Source organism: Danio rerio, chromosome 2 (assembly GCF_052040795.2).
Source record: "Danio rerio strain M-AB ecotype USA chromosome 2, GRCz13ab, whole genome shotgun sequence".
Classification (NCBI taxonomy): Eukaryota; Metazoa; Chordata; class Actinopteri; order Cypriniformes; family Danionidae; genus Danio; species Danio rerio.
Window position 1 is genome coordinate 10116598 of NC_141022.1, and position 16635 is coordinate 10133232.

A 16635-nucleotide genomic window follows, 5' to 3' on the forward strand; every position below is an offset into this window, starting at 1 on the left:
AGTAAATTAACTTATTCTTTCACTATATTAGATTCGTCACCACACTAAATTAAAAGAAAAACCGTCAAATTCCCGCTAACATTTAAGGCACTGTTGATGGCTTTCTTAAAACAGCGCTGATTTACCATTGTGTACACATGCTCAACAGAAATGCTTGTGATTGGCCGAGAAGGTCATCAGTTCACCCTCCGCTGTTTACCGAGGACAAACACAGACGAGCTATCTGTTTGATGACTCGACTGATCTTCATGGCTACTTCATGCTTTAGTCTCAGTGTATGTGTTTGCACTGGGTGAAGAGCGGTAAACTGAGAGCAAACACAGATACACGGAGACTATAGCGCGAAGCAGCCGTGAAGATCAGTCAAGTCATCCGCGCTCAGCGGTGCTTCAATGTTAACGGGAAAAAGACAGTTTTAAAACATCAGTACCGGGACAACACTTTTACAGACAACACGAGGGCGTGCTGCAGAGGACTGCAGTGTTTTATCACTCACCAGGTTACATAGGCTGAGGCGGGAAAAGCGTCCCCACAGTGTTTAACTGGTGCCATGAACTGAAGCCTAGGTGGACACTTAAGCATATTACTCTTACAGATGTTGTTTGATGCTAAATTGCTTTTAATTGTTTCAATTAAACTTACTGAATGATATTAAAGTGATGTTTACACCATTTCTGCATTTTGAAATCATGGCAACAGCTGGAGGTTTGTAGTCCACAGCATGCTACTGCAATGTTTACAGTATGCAATGTTTCTTGCCACCGCAGCCTCGCTTTGGTTCTTTAAAATAGCGGCCGCGTGAAATAAGCTTACTGAGATAAAAAAAAAAACTCAGGTTATTTATAGTCAGTTAGGAATCATCTGATTGGATAATTGTTCATGAGCTGATGCTAGAACAGCTGAGAACAATCATAAGCACGTGATCCTCTCGAAATTAGTTTATAAATAAACTTCACTTAAATTGCGATAAAATTTACGTTGATGATGATAAACTCTAGACAATTTTACTCGACTGCTTTACAATGTCATTCACCACTGCATATGTTTTACACAGCAGATGCCCTTCCAGCTCCAACCCAGTACTGGGAAACACCCTTACACTCTCCCATTCTCACACTGCAGCCAATTTTTGTTTATTCAATTCACCTATAGCACATGTCATAGGACTGTGGGGTAAACCAGAGTGCCTGGAGGAAACTCACGCAAACATAGGAGAACACAACTGGCCCAGCCAGAACTCTAATGACCTTGTTGCTGTGAGGCGATGGTGCTAACTACTGAGCCACCCTGCCACATACTGAGGATCACAAACTAGTCTTTCAAGCTTTTCCACACACAACAATGCTCATGTCAAAGCATCCTCCTCATTCACAGGAGACTCATGACAGTTTAAAATATCCAAAAATCAAATAAATTTGATTCCCACAGTCTGCATAGAATCATAGTCTGTATCTAATAATATTTGCCATGATTAATCCTGTTTTTCTGTTTGTTTATGAAAATCTGTCAACCACAACTGCCAAAAATCTGCAGACAGGCTTTGACATCTTACAACTTCAGTTATACTTCAGTATATTTTTACTTTATTTTTAGTTTGCTAGTCACACTTTTAAAAAATGGCTTCAAAGTGGGAGTCAGGACCCTGTGGGGGTCGCGAAACAATGAGGGAGGGTCGCTTGGTGATTTCCAAAAATCTCTTATATTTTATTAAACTATTATAATTATCATATTTTATCAATTATTATATTTTATTTGTGACCCCTCGGGTTATTATGCTTGATTAACATCACAGCAATAGCTTAAGTGGTAGCAGATGACTTTTGTTTCGGAACCTGTCTCGTTTGCCCAGTTAGCACGGTTTGTTTGGCATATGTGAATCCAGCAATCGCACTCGGATCCGCGCCAAAACAATCACTCCAAGATCGCCTGAGTGAGGTGGTCTCAGCTCGATTGAAACGAACTCTAGAGCGGATTGATTGTAGTGAGAAAGCAATACAATCCGAGCCCGGTTAAATCACAGTGTCTTATGGGTATGTAATAGGCATACGGCTATCTGAAGAGAGAATTATGAGTAGTGCGGGAGGTCATTTCAGACATCCCAAATACTCAAAGAAATTGTGCACCCTTCTCACCCTTCCCCACCGCATCCCTCCTCGCTCCTCAGACACGTCGCGCGCACCCTGTCAAACACCAGCAAACCACCATCCCCCCGACAGCTGAACGGTTTATTTCTGCAAAATAAACCGTGTAACTCTGACCAATGTGAGGAGAGTTTACTCACACGTGACTTGTTTTAGCTCTTTTGGTCCGTTTAGAAACTTTGCAGTGTGAAAGCGAACCGCACCAAGAACAAAGAGCAACAATGTAATCCCTGTTTTAGAACAACTGAATCAATTCACAGGTGTGAAAGCACCCTTTGACACCTTTATGGCACATACATCAAAAAATATGGCCACGACAGAGCAAGGAGGATGACCTCCAAGTGGCTTAAAGTCTCCAACAGGGTTCAACGCTAAAGATTTTTTCTACTGGTCCGATCGGGCCAGTGGTTCAGATTTTTACTTGCCCTACCAAAATTTTCACTGGCCCCACCAAAAAAAAGGGAAGTTAATAGCTTTTTTTAGCCACATATTTTAAATATGCGTGTGTCAAAAATAAAGTCTGTGAATCTGGAATTTCAATACTTAAAAACATGTTAATAAAAGTGTTATGCAAACAAAAAGAGCAGAGGAAAATGTGGAGGTATTTTATTGCGATTCGAAATTATTTAACAAAAGGTGGCTGACTTGTCAAACTGATGGCAAACTGTGCAAAACATCACTTTATTTAATTTTTTTGTCGCGTTGTTCACAAGACGTTAGAAACAGACATTTTCTTTTAGCCTTATAATTTGATGTTGCCGCCATGCTGCCGTCTCTTCGCTGTATTGGTTGTTACCAGGTTACGGAAAAAATAGCATGCTCAAAACATCAAATCACATAAGAGGAACTGAAAAGCAATATGGTCTTTGCAACATCACAGAGAAGGAAGTGTTTAAAGACTTAAAAGAACAAACTTAAAATGCACGCAATTGACAAATAGTTGCAGACCAATTAAATGTTAGTGACAAGGCAGCACTGTCCCAATCGGGCCAGTATTGATTCTGTCTACTGTCCCAAGCGTCTCTCACGCTGGCCCTGGGCCACCGGGCAGTCCTTATTGTTGAGCCCTGTCCAATATTGAACCAAGAATAGTTTTGTGCTATAAATATTGTGCTCACCATTCTCATTAAGTGAGGTTAATATGAAATTAAACAAATGAATAATGATTATGAAAAAGATATGGTTGTAAGACTGTTGCACTTTTTTGTGTTGACAATATGCTTATGTTTATATAGTTCCTATTGGTGTGTGTGCACAATTGTGTGCAATATTTGTATGCTTATAACCACCTCAGAGCATAGTGAGTCACTGGAGTTGTTATTTTAGGGGTCGCGTGCTGAAAAGTTTGAGTACCCCTGCTTTACAATACAGTTAATATCAGTTAATACTAACAATACTTACATTTATTATGGGTGTAAACCTACACGGGTCTCACAGTTCGGTTCGGTTATGATTATCACACCATCTCGATTACGGCTGTGTATTGGCAAGGGCCTCACGATATGATACATATCACAATACATGGGTCACGATACAATATATATATCACAATATATTGCGATACAATAAATATTGTGATATATTGCAATAGTTTGTATTAGTATGTGTGTCATGTTATATTGACAACTTAATAAAGTCAGCAGACGAATTAAAATTCCAATTCCAATTTTTGAGATTTGCAAAGCTTGCAAATGGCATTTTTGTGTATAATTCCATATTCCCTGGTATAGTGTTAAAAACAAAGTGCAGCCACAGGTCAGCCCTAAAAGCTGGAGGCGCCTTTATATTTTCCACCATGCTCACTCTTGCTTACTTTTGATACCGTACTGCTTAGCGTTTTGTTGATAGTTAGCGACATCTACTGGAGCAGAGGAGGAGGTTGTTTGGTTGTTTATCGATACTTCAGGTTGGACTATCGATACACTATCGCGAAAGGAATTATCGCGATAGTTAGATATATCAATATTTTTGCACATTCCTTATCTTGATGCTTCACAATGCTGTCATGTTCACCAGCGAACAACCACCAGATGTCGCTGGTAAACATTCACACACAAACATTCACACTCATTGAACAACATATCTGCCATGTTATGGACTACAACACCCAGTCATGCCACACACACACACCCGGTTCCAGATCCACACTGATTGCACTGTCACAGCTGAAGCCACTCACACAATGATTATTTGGACTATTTAAACCCCTCTTTTCCACACACACGTTGCCGAGTCTTGTTATCTGTCACAGTGACATTACAACGCGTTTACTTTGTCTGTCTTTGCCGTGTTTTTGTTTATTTATTTAATGCTGTTTGCTGGCCGCCTCTGACCAACTGCCTGCTGTTTTGACTTCGACTCTGGATTACCCTCATACATCTGTTTGACGGTATTGACCACTGCTTGCCTGACAATTCTAATAAACCTGCACGTAGGGTTGTAACAATATACCGGTATGACGGTCTACCACGATTTGAACGTGCACGATTATCATACCATGAACAATTGCATATCAACGGTTTTAACCCGAGACAGCCGCCCGCGGCTAAAAATAAGTATTGCTCTTAAATGTTTAATAACTTTTGAACCGCTGATCCGATTCATACAATTCAAAGATTGGCATAAAGAAGAGAATCTCAGCTTTCCAGTGCTGTATCACATAACATTCGCAGACTTTCAGAGGCTCTGGAATCAGTGCGGTTACGTCATCAAAATTTGACAACGCTGATTTGACAAAGAAACGCTCGTCACTGTGTCTCCGGACAAACCAGACATGATACATTGATGCATTGTCCCTCCTCCATGCCCAGATTGGTTCAAACTTGGTATATCACAACCAATAAGCATAGGTTTCGCTTTTGTTTGTGGACCAACACTGAGCTTTTTGAACAAGACGGAATGAGAGATAGGCATACATTTATGCGCGGCTAAATAAAACGCAAAAAAAAAAAGTTTTGCATGAAATAATTCTCATACTAAGTACTTTTGCATGCACAGCAGCACAGAAACATGACAAAACAGTGACACAGCAAAGACGAACTGCTGCTCTTGCTGTTTTCAAAAGACACAAATGGAGGTGCAGCTGTTTGTCTGCATTGCATACAACCACATCCAAATCCATATCCACAGACAACCATATCCATGCTGGCACATAAAACCTAAGGATGTTCCATATTGAATCTAGTTTCGTTATGTAACTATTTATAGTATAGTAAATATTTATATATATTTTTTACTGAGGATTTGCACCATGTTTATTTGGACTTTGACACATTATTTATTATTTTCTTATTTTTTTATTTGTTCATTGTACAAGTGGACACATTCTCTCACCTCAGTGGTCAAGATTAAGTCCTGAAAATCTCAACATGCTTACATTTCTTCATCACAACCTAGACTGAAAAAAACAACGCTTTAAATACATGTTTACAGCCATAAACTTGGTATTGCACTTTTGGTCTCCCATTTATCCTGCTTATAAGGAAGGACAGTTTAAGTTTATTTTTGTCTAATCTTAAAAGACCTTGCTTGTTTATTCCTTCTAATTTAATTTATTAAAATGGGAGATTTTTCAGTTTATTTTTATAAAAGACTTCTATAGTTCTATTAAAATGGTTCTTTCAAAAGTTTGTTGAAATAAAACCTTTGTTCAGTCAGAAAACGTGTTCTTATTCTTTTCAGGGTCTTTGCTATGAGAATTACTATTTAATATCGTATACCGCGAAACCGTCAAACCGTGGTATTGTTTTAGACGATTATCATACCGTAAAAAATTCATACCGTTACAACCCTACCTGCACGTGGATCCAAACTTCTGTTGTTGGTGTCACTCCCGACGTTACAGAAGACTTGTGCAATCGCAATGTTGTGTACAATGGCTCAGACAGTCCTCCGTGAAAAAAGATCATCAGGCATAACTCACTCGTTGTTTGGTGTGCCAGATTAATGAACTCACTTCCCCGTCGTTACAGAAGACTCGGCCACAACATGGATCCAGCGGGTATTGCAATCATGCGTCTGCGCCAGGAAGCACGGTCCATCGAGGAGTATGTGGATGACTTCATTAATGCTTTCCGTATACAATTTTATATTTTGTCCTTTAATACAAGTGGCTGTTCCTTATAACTGCAGCTACATCAGGTTACCCTGATGAAGGCAAGTGTTATCCAAACGTGTAGGCACAGTTTTAAGAAACAGCCATGTCAGTAAAGACTTTTTAATATTTTTTCCACATTTTTCGAGCGCCTTAGAGCTGACTTCTGCTGTTTATACTAATTAGGCTGTTGTTGTAAGATGAATTTTCAAGAGAGGCTAGAAGATAATCGTGAAGCTCTTTTTTATATTTGTTTATTATAAATCTTTAGGAAATTTTTTTGGTACATCAAAAATGGAGGATACAACAAGCTAATCCAGCAAAAAAAAAAATAGTGCTTAAAATGCCACTTATTGGAATATTTAAACATTATAATTAAATAGAAAATGAGGTGAATAACTGCAAAAAAAAGTCCAAATTTTGAGAAAAAAGAACCACACCTTTCAACAGGCTGGCTACGGGCCTGTGTATTAATCCATTATTAAAATCCAAATTGTTGGTTGTTAGTAATAGATGTATGAGTTAACGTGAACTGACAATACAAAAAAAGTTTATCAACTAACATTAACCTTCATTCATTCATTTTCTTTTTCGGTTCGGATAGCATAGTGTGATTGCGCCCTTAGTCACTTTATTAATTAGGGGTCGCCACAGCGGAATGAACCGCCAACTTATCCAGCATATGTTATTATGCAGCGGATACCCTTCCAGCCGCAACCCAGCACTGGGAAACACCCATACAGTCCTGCATTTATACACATACACAACAGCCAATTTAGCTTATTCAATTCACCTCTAGCGCATGCCTTTGGACTCAGGAGGAAACCAGAGCATCTGGAGGAAACCCACACGAACAGGGAGAGAACATGCAAACAATGCCAACTGACTCAGCTGGTGCTCGAATCAGCAACATTCTTGCTGTGAGGCAACAGCGCAACCCACTGCGCCACATTAATAAATCTATAATAAATGCATTGTTGATTGTTTGTTTATGTTCATAAAACTTCAACTAACGTTAACTAATTCAACCTTATTGTAATTTGTAACTAGTTTACAATAAAGTTGTATTAGTTTAATGTTAGTTAATGTTAAAAAAAACACTATTAAAACTGATTATGTTTCAGCATTCAGCTGAATAATGTTTCTCTATTTTTAAGATTACTTGTATGGAATAAAATGAAGCAATCCATGTGGATTTAATATCTGATATCTTCTAACAATACACAGGCCATGACTTAAAGTTTGACAGTTTACAAAAGGAGATTTGTAGGGGTGTTTTGTTTTCAGATTGACAAATAGTTCGATTCATGCATGTTTTAAAATACAACCTGTCAGTATGTTTCACTCTCCGTTCACATCACACCGGATAGAACGATTCATTCAAACAAAACAAACCCTCAAGCCACATATATTATGAATGGTCTCATGATGCAGGATGGTTTCCAATTGTTTCAGAGCAGATCTCAAGGAGATGATCGACATTCAGCCCACATCCCTGGCTGTAATGACGCGCATGTAACGAATAACTTTGTTGGAGGTTTCATATAGCAAATCGGACGTCGTGATGGGGATGTTTGGATACATTAAAACTTACCAAGTATATTTAACAGCAAAGTGTATAAGCAAACTGTGAAATCACACGTGTCGCACTTGAACAATGTTACAAGAAGCTTCCACCACAGTTACATTCATTTGCTACAAAAGCAGCGGTATATCTGCATAGACATCCGTTTCCCACTACACACTGCATATTATAAAAGACCACAACATTATGAATGCAATCCGAACATCAGATTAATGCGCATTCATACAGTACACGTAATATAAAAGCAGACAAACACACAGCTGCTCGACTTACCTTCCAGATCCAGGCCATCCTAAGCCTAAATAAACAGCTCGCAGCGCCGGAGTGCTTGTCTCAGTGTATAGACGAGTGTTGACAATTTAATGATTTATTTCTATACGCCACATATGTGCAACGCTCATGTTGCGACGAAGCATTTCAGTAAATATTGTGGAGTCCCGTTATTCATGCTCTATTCTCATATCTACAGAGCTCGGGTTGGCGGGCGCTCCTATTGGCTCGTGACTGTACGAGAGCCCGCCTCGCTCCATCATGTGACTGTGATTTTTCAGACCTTCATTTTTGGTTTTAAATGGGGAAAATGAAACGATATACAATTAAATACAATTAAATTAAATTAAAACATTTAAAGATAATAAGAATAAAATAAATAAAATAAAATAAAAATAAATAAAATAAAAATAAATAAATAAAATAAAAATAAAATAAAAAATTATAAATAATGGAGGATTAAAGATGAATGCTTCCAGATGCTTGAGAATATAGTTCTATGATTGATGCAAATTAATGTTTATCCCTGTTACAAAGCAGCGATATCACGTATAAAATGTATGGCTTAAAAATTGGGAAGGAGTACAATAAAATAAAAATAAATTTAAAAATATAAAAGATAAAAGAGAATAATAAAAAAATAAATTTAGTTAAATTAAATTAAATTAAATTAAAAAAGAAAAATAGAATAGAATGTAAAACATTTAAATAATAATAAAATAAATAAAACAAAATAAATAAAACAAAATTAATAATGGAGGAATTACAGATGAATGCTTCCAGATACTTGAGAATATAGTTCTGTGATTGATGCAAATTAATGTATATCACTGTTACAAAGTAGTGATATCAGGTATAAAATTTATGGCTTAAAAATGGGGAAGGAATATAATAAAATTAAAAATATATAATTTTTACAAAACATTATGGGATAAAATAGAATAATAAACAATGAAACAAAAAAACAGTTAAATAAAAATAAAATAAATAAATAAAATTAAACAAAATTAAAAAAAATAATTAATAAAAAAAAAGAATTATAATAAAATAAAAAATTTAAATAAAAGTAAAATAAAATAAAATATAATGAAGAATGGAGGAATTACAGATGAAGGCTTTGATTGTTTAAAAATACATATCAACAAAAATATACAAGTAAATACCACTTGACATCAAATATCAAACATCTACATTTTAAAAGTAAAATTTTAAGTAATTTTGGGTTGGACAATGAAACAAAAATGCCTGGTTTTCATGCATTCATTTTTCTTCTCGGCTTATTCCCTTTATTAATCCAGAGACGCCACCGCGGAATGAACCGCCAACTTATCCAGTACATGTTTTATGCAACGGATGCCCTACCAGCTGCAACTAATTTCTGGGAAACATCCATACACACTCACTCACACTCATACACTACGGACAATTTAGTCTACCCAATTCACCTGCACCGCATGTCTCTGGACTGTGGGGGAAACCGGAGCACCCGAAGGAAACCCACGCGAACGCAGGGAGAACATGCAAACTCCACACAGAAACACCAACTGAACCAGCCGAGGCTTGAATCAGTGACCTTCTTGCTGTGAGGTGACAGCACTACCTACTGCGCCACTGTGTCGCCCATGGTTTTAGACAACAATAATTTATTAGTATGATGTAGGGCCTCCTTTTGCAGCCAATACAGCATCGATTCATCTTAGGAATGACAGATACAAGTCCTGCTCTGTGGCCAGAGGAGTTTGAGCCAATCTTCTTGCAGAATAGTGCCCAGGTCACTACGTGATGCTGGTGAAGGAAAATGTTCCTCAAAAATACCACAAAGTTGCAGTTTTATGTTTTTTGGATAACTTATACTGTACACTATCTAACAAAAGTCTTGTCATTTATGCAAGTTTTGGGAACAACAAATAATAACCTGACTTCTAGTTAATCATTTGGTATCAGAAGTGGCTTATATGAAAGGCAAAGGCCTCTAGATTACATTGATTTTACCAAAATAAAATATGATCGTGCCTTGATTTTTAATTATTTAATTAGGACAGTAAGGTCTGACTTTGCTTAGACAAAAGTTTTGTCACAACAGAAATAATGTACAGTGTAGAACATAAAGTCATGGTGCAGTGGAAAAAGATTTAATATTGTTTATGACTCCCATGAGTTTGGAGGACTGCATCCATACATCTCTAAGAGTCTTCTGGAATGGCAAAGAAAGCGTTTTTGCAGGACTCCCAGAGCACATCAAGATTCTTTGAATTCATCTTCACTGCTTCCTCCTTCATCTTACTGCAGACATGCTCAATAATGTTCATGCTGGTCACTGGGCTGGCCAATCCTGGAGCAGCTTGACCTTCTTTGCTTTCAGGATCTTTGATGTGGAGGCTGAAGTAAAAGAAGAAGCGCAATCCTGCTGAAGAATTTGCCCTCACCTGTGGTTTGTAATGTATTTGGCAGCACAATGTCACAATGTCTTGGCTGTTGATGTTGCTATCCACTCTACAGATCTCTTGCACGCCTCACACTGAATGTAACCCCACACCATGATTTTCCTTTACCAAACTAATGCAAGTTTTTGTTACATTTACATGGTTTTGATCTTTGGGTGTCGCTAGCACATGAACACTTTGAAACAGTGAATAATTCTGCAAAGCAATTGGTTGAATTGTTTTAAAGTTTTGAAAAGGATTGTTTCTTCCAACGCTATAATGCTAAGTCAGTCAGCTAAGTCAGTCAGTTGACAGCGGCATATGGTGGATTTACATGAGGACAGCAGGCATGAATGGCGTGAGAGTAATTTTGAGATCTGAAAAAGCGTACACAGCGTCCACAGGTGGATTCACGAAAACAAAAAAATGCAAAAAAACGTAGCTCCTGGGACATATTTGGCGCTCTCCAGAAATGTATATAGCAGTATGTTTTCAGAATGAACCTGGGTTGGCATTTGTCTTAGCTCTTTGGCCTTCGATTCCAACTTAGTCTCAATTTGCTGTAATTCATTTTTCATCTTCTTTAGTGTGTATGAATTTGTAATGAACTGTGCCATTAAGGTTTTAACTTTTCCTTCAGCTTCCTCTGCAAGCAGATCGACATCCCTCAGCAGGCTAATGGATACCTGGACCACAGTTTTCTTTTTCTTTTTCAGGTCCTCAATTTTTTAACCCAGGCTCATTCTGAAAACGTAGTCCCGTGGACGTTTCTGGAGACGGCGAAATACATCCCGGGAGGTACATATGGCTGCATTTAATTTTTTTAAGCGAACGCTACGGGGCGGTGTGACGCCGTTCCCTTTCACACTTGCCGGCTGATCGCTTGCCTCCATGTGGAGGGCTTTCCCGCCGAAATCAATTTGTTCGGTCAGCTCATCATGTGCATTGGCGGACTTTAGATGCAGAGTGGAAGAGTTGACAAAGGCGTCCGGGTTCGAGTCCAGGGAAGAGCGGTTCCAGAAATCAGGCAAGACAAAAACAGAATCCAAAAAATAAAGCGAATGAGTTCATAACAGGGTGAGAACACGGTGAAATCCGAAAACGTGGTAAAAAAAACAGACGAGGGCTTTTCTTTTTCTAGACGGCTTTTCTAAATTGTTGCTCGAGTTTAGGGAAGTGAGCGGGCGGGTCAATCTGTAAAACTGGTTGGATTCAGGGAAGGAGGAGGGTGGGTCAGCCGATTGGCCGGTCATGCAGTCAATCTTTCGGTCAGTCAGACAGCGGCCTCTGGTGGGTTGACGCGAGAACAGCGCGGGCACGAACGGCACTTGCGAGAGACGTTCGAGATACGAAAAAGCGAACACAGCGGCCTCTCACGGATTCGCGAAAACAAAAACTGCACAAATACTTACCTCCTGGGACGTATTTCACAGTCTCCGCTGGACTACATTTTCAGAATGAGCCGGGGTTGCAATTTTTTCTTCTAAAGCTTTGCTTTTTTGTGCCTGGACATCTGTATTTTTTAGTCTTCTCCTGATCAAGATGAATTCTGTATCTAGACCTAGCAGAAGCAACAGAGGCCAGTAACTGATACAGACATTGAGGTATCAGCCCCACACAGATGTTGACAAAATCACACATCAGTCAATGTGTGACCATTGTCCCCTGCTGCATTTTGCAGGTCTCCACTTCTTTGTTACGGAGAATCCTCTTTCCACTGTAGCCTCCACATGAAACAGGATGAGTAGTTTCTTTTAAAAGCCCCACAACTCATCATAGAGATGAACAAGGAATGTATTTAGCCTGGTCTTTGTGGGTCGGTATGACAGAAGGGTCTTGTTTTCAGTAGATAAGTCACTAAACTGCTAGATTATCACATCGCCTGAGAAAAACAATTGTAAAGGTTGAATTATACTTCTGTGTCAAGTGAAAACTGTAACTCACAGCACAAGCTTCGCATGTAGTCGTGCATTTATACTTCTGCATTATGTTTGTGTTGTTTTGCATTAACGCTTGCTTAAGTGGGTTTCTATGTTCTTCTGAAATTATTATGAAATGAAATTAACAATTGGATGTGCCAAAATTTTCTTCAGTTAAACAAAGAGAAAACTGAAGTGATTGTGTTTGGGAAAAGAGATGAGGTTCCCATGGTGAATGCGTACCTTGGCTTTAAGGGTCAAACAACAAAAAATAAGGTCAAGAATCTTGGTGTGACTCTGGAGTCAGATCTGAGTTTCAATAGTCATGTCAAAGCAGTTAGTAAATCAGCATAATATCATCTCAAAAACATAGCAAGAATCAGATGCTTTGTTTCCAGTGAAGACTTAGAGAAACTTGTTCATGCTTTTATCAGCAGCAGGGTGGATTACTGTAACGGCCTCCTCACTGGCCAAAAAGACAGTCAGACAGTTGCAGCTCATCCAGAACTCTGCGGCCAGGATTCTGACCAGAACCAGAAGCACATCACATCCATCCTCAGGTCTCTACACTGGCTCCCAGTTACATTCAGAATAGATTTTAAAGTATTATTACTGGTCTATAAATCACTAAATGGCCTAGGACCTCAATACATTACAGATATGCTCACTAGTACAAACCTAATAGATCACTCAGATTGTTAGGATCATATAAACTAGAAATTACAAGAGTTCAGTCAAAGCAGGGTGAATCTCCCTTCAGCAAGTACACCCCTCGCTGCTGGAATCAGCTTCCAGAAATGATCAGATGTGCTCCAACATTAGGCATATTCAAATCGAGACTGAAAACACATCTGTTTAGCTGTGCCTTTACTCAATGAGCACTGTGCTACGTCCGACAGATTGCACTATTATGTTTTTCGTTTTCTTTTTCATTCTTTTATAACCTATTTTACCTCATTTTAATTTGTTTCTATCTGTTTTTAATCCTTTTATTGTCTGCATTTTATGTTCCTAAACTTGTCTTTTTTATTCCTGTTTATGTTAAGCACTTTGAATTGCCACTGTGTATGAAATGTGCTATATAAATAAACTTGCCTTTCCTTGCCTTCTGTGTTGAGTCTTTGCAGCTGTTTTGTTCTCACCGGAAATTTCTGTATTGCTACTGTTACGGGCCTAGTCTAATTTTATCCAGTATCCACTAACGGAGGTGTTCCATGACCTGGTGTTTTCCTGGAGTGTTTTGAACAGGTGTGGTGTTTTGCCGTATTTGCATGTGGACCAGGTGCAGAGTGTTGTATGTGAAGTGTTTTAGGATAAAGACTCAGAGAATCGCACAGCAAGTGTTCATCCTTTCTTCTTCAGCTTTGGATTTCTTGTTTCTTTTCTTTACATTTACGTATCATTTCAATTCATTTTTGATTAAACATATTAAAATTATTTTGATTTTCTGGTTTGGATGGTTATTAGGTTTTCTTACTTCTTTCTTAAACCAGGAGGTTGTAAAAGCTGCCTGAATGTACAAGTAGCTCAAACTCACTCAAAAACCTCTGCGAAAACTTGCAAAACTCAAAAAAACCTCTGCACCAGCTTTGTCATATTGGTTTTGCACTGCTCATGGGTAGACATCATCATGTTAGAGTTCAACCAGACCACCTGCCTCACTACAGCATAATTTAACTGGCTCTGTCCTGCACTTTCTGGAGGATGGTAGACATCATACTGTATGGACACGGTCTCCTAAACATCAGAACTGAGAGTTCACCTACTGTATTATTTTCTGTAATTCCACATGGTTGCATGTAAACAACCTGTTATAACTTTTTATAATCTATTATATAATCAAGCATTCAAATGAATCAATCAAAATTACAACATGGTGAATAAAATACCTTAAGAAGTGAGCCTATGTTTACATCTTTTGGGGTTGACTAAGCTTTTGTGAAGAAAGAAGTTCTTAAGGATCGATCCACTAGGAGCTTGCCAGGCTGGATGTCAGTGACAAGCTCCTAGTGGATCAATCCTTAAGAACATCTTTCTTCACAAAACGCCTCAGCATAGTCTGCCAAATAACACACAAAATATATTACTCAAATATTACATTTATCTCAATTTAGTTAAAATATTTGTATTGTAGTATGCTCTGTAATGACCATGAACTGACCATGAACACCTAACTAACCAATCAACCTGTAAAAACTGCTTGCATAAGCAAAATCCCTGTAAATGTGTATTTTATTGTGTTTCACCTATTTAATTCTGTGTGACAAGTAGACAAGGAGAGAGAGAGATTTTAAACAGATTTCAAAAATTTTGTTTATGGAGTTGATTTTGTTGCATTTTAAAACATTTGAATTGTGGATTTAAGATATTTTAAGACTAATTAAGGCCTTATTTTTATCATTTAGAATGTTTAAGGATCTGAGGGCTCCCTTAAACAACAAAGTGTGGTTTCTAAAGCTGCCTTAAAGTTGTTTTCCAACTAATAACATTGTGCACAAGCAACAATTTCATAACTTTACACACAATCAGCCAAACAGAGCAAAATGTGAATGATTTTTCGTTGCTTTCATACAAACTCCATGCACAGAACTGTCGCTTGAAAAACACATTTCTCCAAATTCCCAAACACTTTTGTCATTCTTTTTGGCCTTCATTCAAGTGGCAAAATACTAGACATTTTCAACACATTTTTTAAACAGAAAATCTTACCACAATGTAAAATAATTTAAAACTGATCAAATTTCAGCTAAAAATCAACTCCTACTTTTAGCCTCTTATTTTCTGGACTATGTTGTAAACCTTGGGCTGTCATTGATAATTAAATGCACTGTTTTTTATACATCAATATCCAAATTGTAAGACCAAACTGGCAAGATTATCATCTTTTGATGACAATGGAACAATATAATTCAATGTATGTTCACACCTACCAACATCTTGAAGTGTATTGCAATACTTGACAGGAAGTGTATTGTTGTACGACCCAAAGCTTCCCTCTTTAACTTCCAGTTTACTGCGTGTTTTAAAATATTTGCAGAAGTGATTGAGGAAGTGGCGATGCAGTGGCGCAGTGGGTAGCACGTTCGCCTCACAGCAAGAAGGTTGCTGGGTCGCTGGTTCGATCCTCGGCTCAGTTGGCGTTTCTGTGTGGAGTTTGCATGTTCTCCCTGCATTCGCGTGGGTTTCCTCTGGGTACTCTGGTTTCCCCCACAGTCCAAAGACGTGGTACAGGCGAATTGGGTAGGCTAAATTGTCTGTAGTGTATGAGTGTGTGTATGTTTCCCAGAGATGGGTTGCGGCTGGAAGGGCATCTGCTGCGTAAAAACTTGCTGGATAAGTTGGCGGTTCATTCTGCTGTGGTGAACCCAGATTAATAAAGGGACTAAGCTGATAAGAGAATGAATGAATGATTGAGGAAACTGGAGTTTTTACAGTGTTTTATCACACATTTAAGACAAAATGCAGATAAAGTATATTTGAAAAATCAAAACTTTTAAAACTTTTTAAAAATTCTGAAAATGCAAGAAAAAAAGAAAGAGGTAATTTCTAAATTTACTTAGACAATACAACAAACATTATTTTATGTTTCTCGTGGTTTTTATAGTCTTTTATTTTTTACAAAATGAAAACATATTCCAATTTTGGTTCTTGCAACACAAAAAAATTGAAGCACTTTGTTATGTTGCTATTCCTTTTCACAACACCTAAAAGACGTTTTGGGACTGAAGACACCAAGTGATGAAGTGTTTCAGGTGTGATTTAGTCCCATTCCTCCTGCAAACATGTTTTTAGGTGGGCAAGAGCATGGAGTCTTTGTTGTTGCATTTTGTGCTTCAATATGCGCCATACATTCCTTATTAGAGACTGGTCAGGTCTGCATGCAGGCCAGTCAAGTACCTGTATCCTCTTCCAACGTAGCCAGGACTTTGTAATGTGTGCAGAATGTTGTTTTGCATTGTTTTGTTGAAATATTCATGGGCATCCCTGGAAAAGAAGGAATTGTGCTCCAAAATCCCTGTGTACTTTTCAGCATTAATTGTGCCATCACAGAAGTGCAAGTTACCTTTGCCAAGGGCACTAACACAACCCCATACTATGACAGACCCTGGCTTTTGGACATTTTGCTGGTAACAGTTTGGATGATCCTTTTCTTCTTTGGTCCGTAGTGCACTGCATTCAATTCTTTAAAAAAAATACCTGAAAT

At 38.1% G+C, this 16635-nt stretch overlaps 2 protein-coding genes across 4 annotated transcripts in view; one reads left to right on the plus strand and one right to left on the minus strand.

The window, feature by feature from the left end:
• Positions 1 to 5092, plus strand: part of zzz3 (zinc finger, ZZ-type containing 3) — a 675084-nt gene extending 669992 nt beyond the window's left edge. Inside the window, exon 10 of the transcript XR_015477886.1 lies at positions 4577 to 5092. The gene's annotated coding sequence lies outside the window, so the exon portion shown is untranslated. The remainder of the gene's footprint in view (positions 1 to 4576) is intronic.
• st6galnac3 (ST6 (alpha-N-acetyl-neuraminyl-2,3-beta-galactosyl-1,3)-N-acetylgalactosaminide alpha-2,6-sialyltransferase 3) overlaps positions 1 to 8298 on the minus strand; it is a 136004-nt gene extending 127706 nt beyond the window's left edge. For 2 of the 3 annotated variants that reach the window (XR_015477539.1, XR_015477540.1), the window contains exon 1: positions 8093 to 8298. Coding sequence is in view for 1 of the 3 variants with exons in the window: in NM_212625.2 (NP_997790.1) it covers positions 8093 to 8110 (18 nt within the window). In the remaining 2 variants the exon portion in view is untranslated. 3 annotated transcript variants of the gene reach the window in all.
• Positions 8299 to 16635: the final 8337 nt, after the last annotated feature.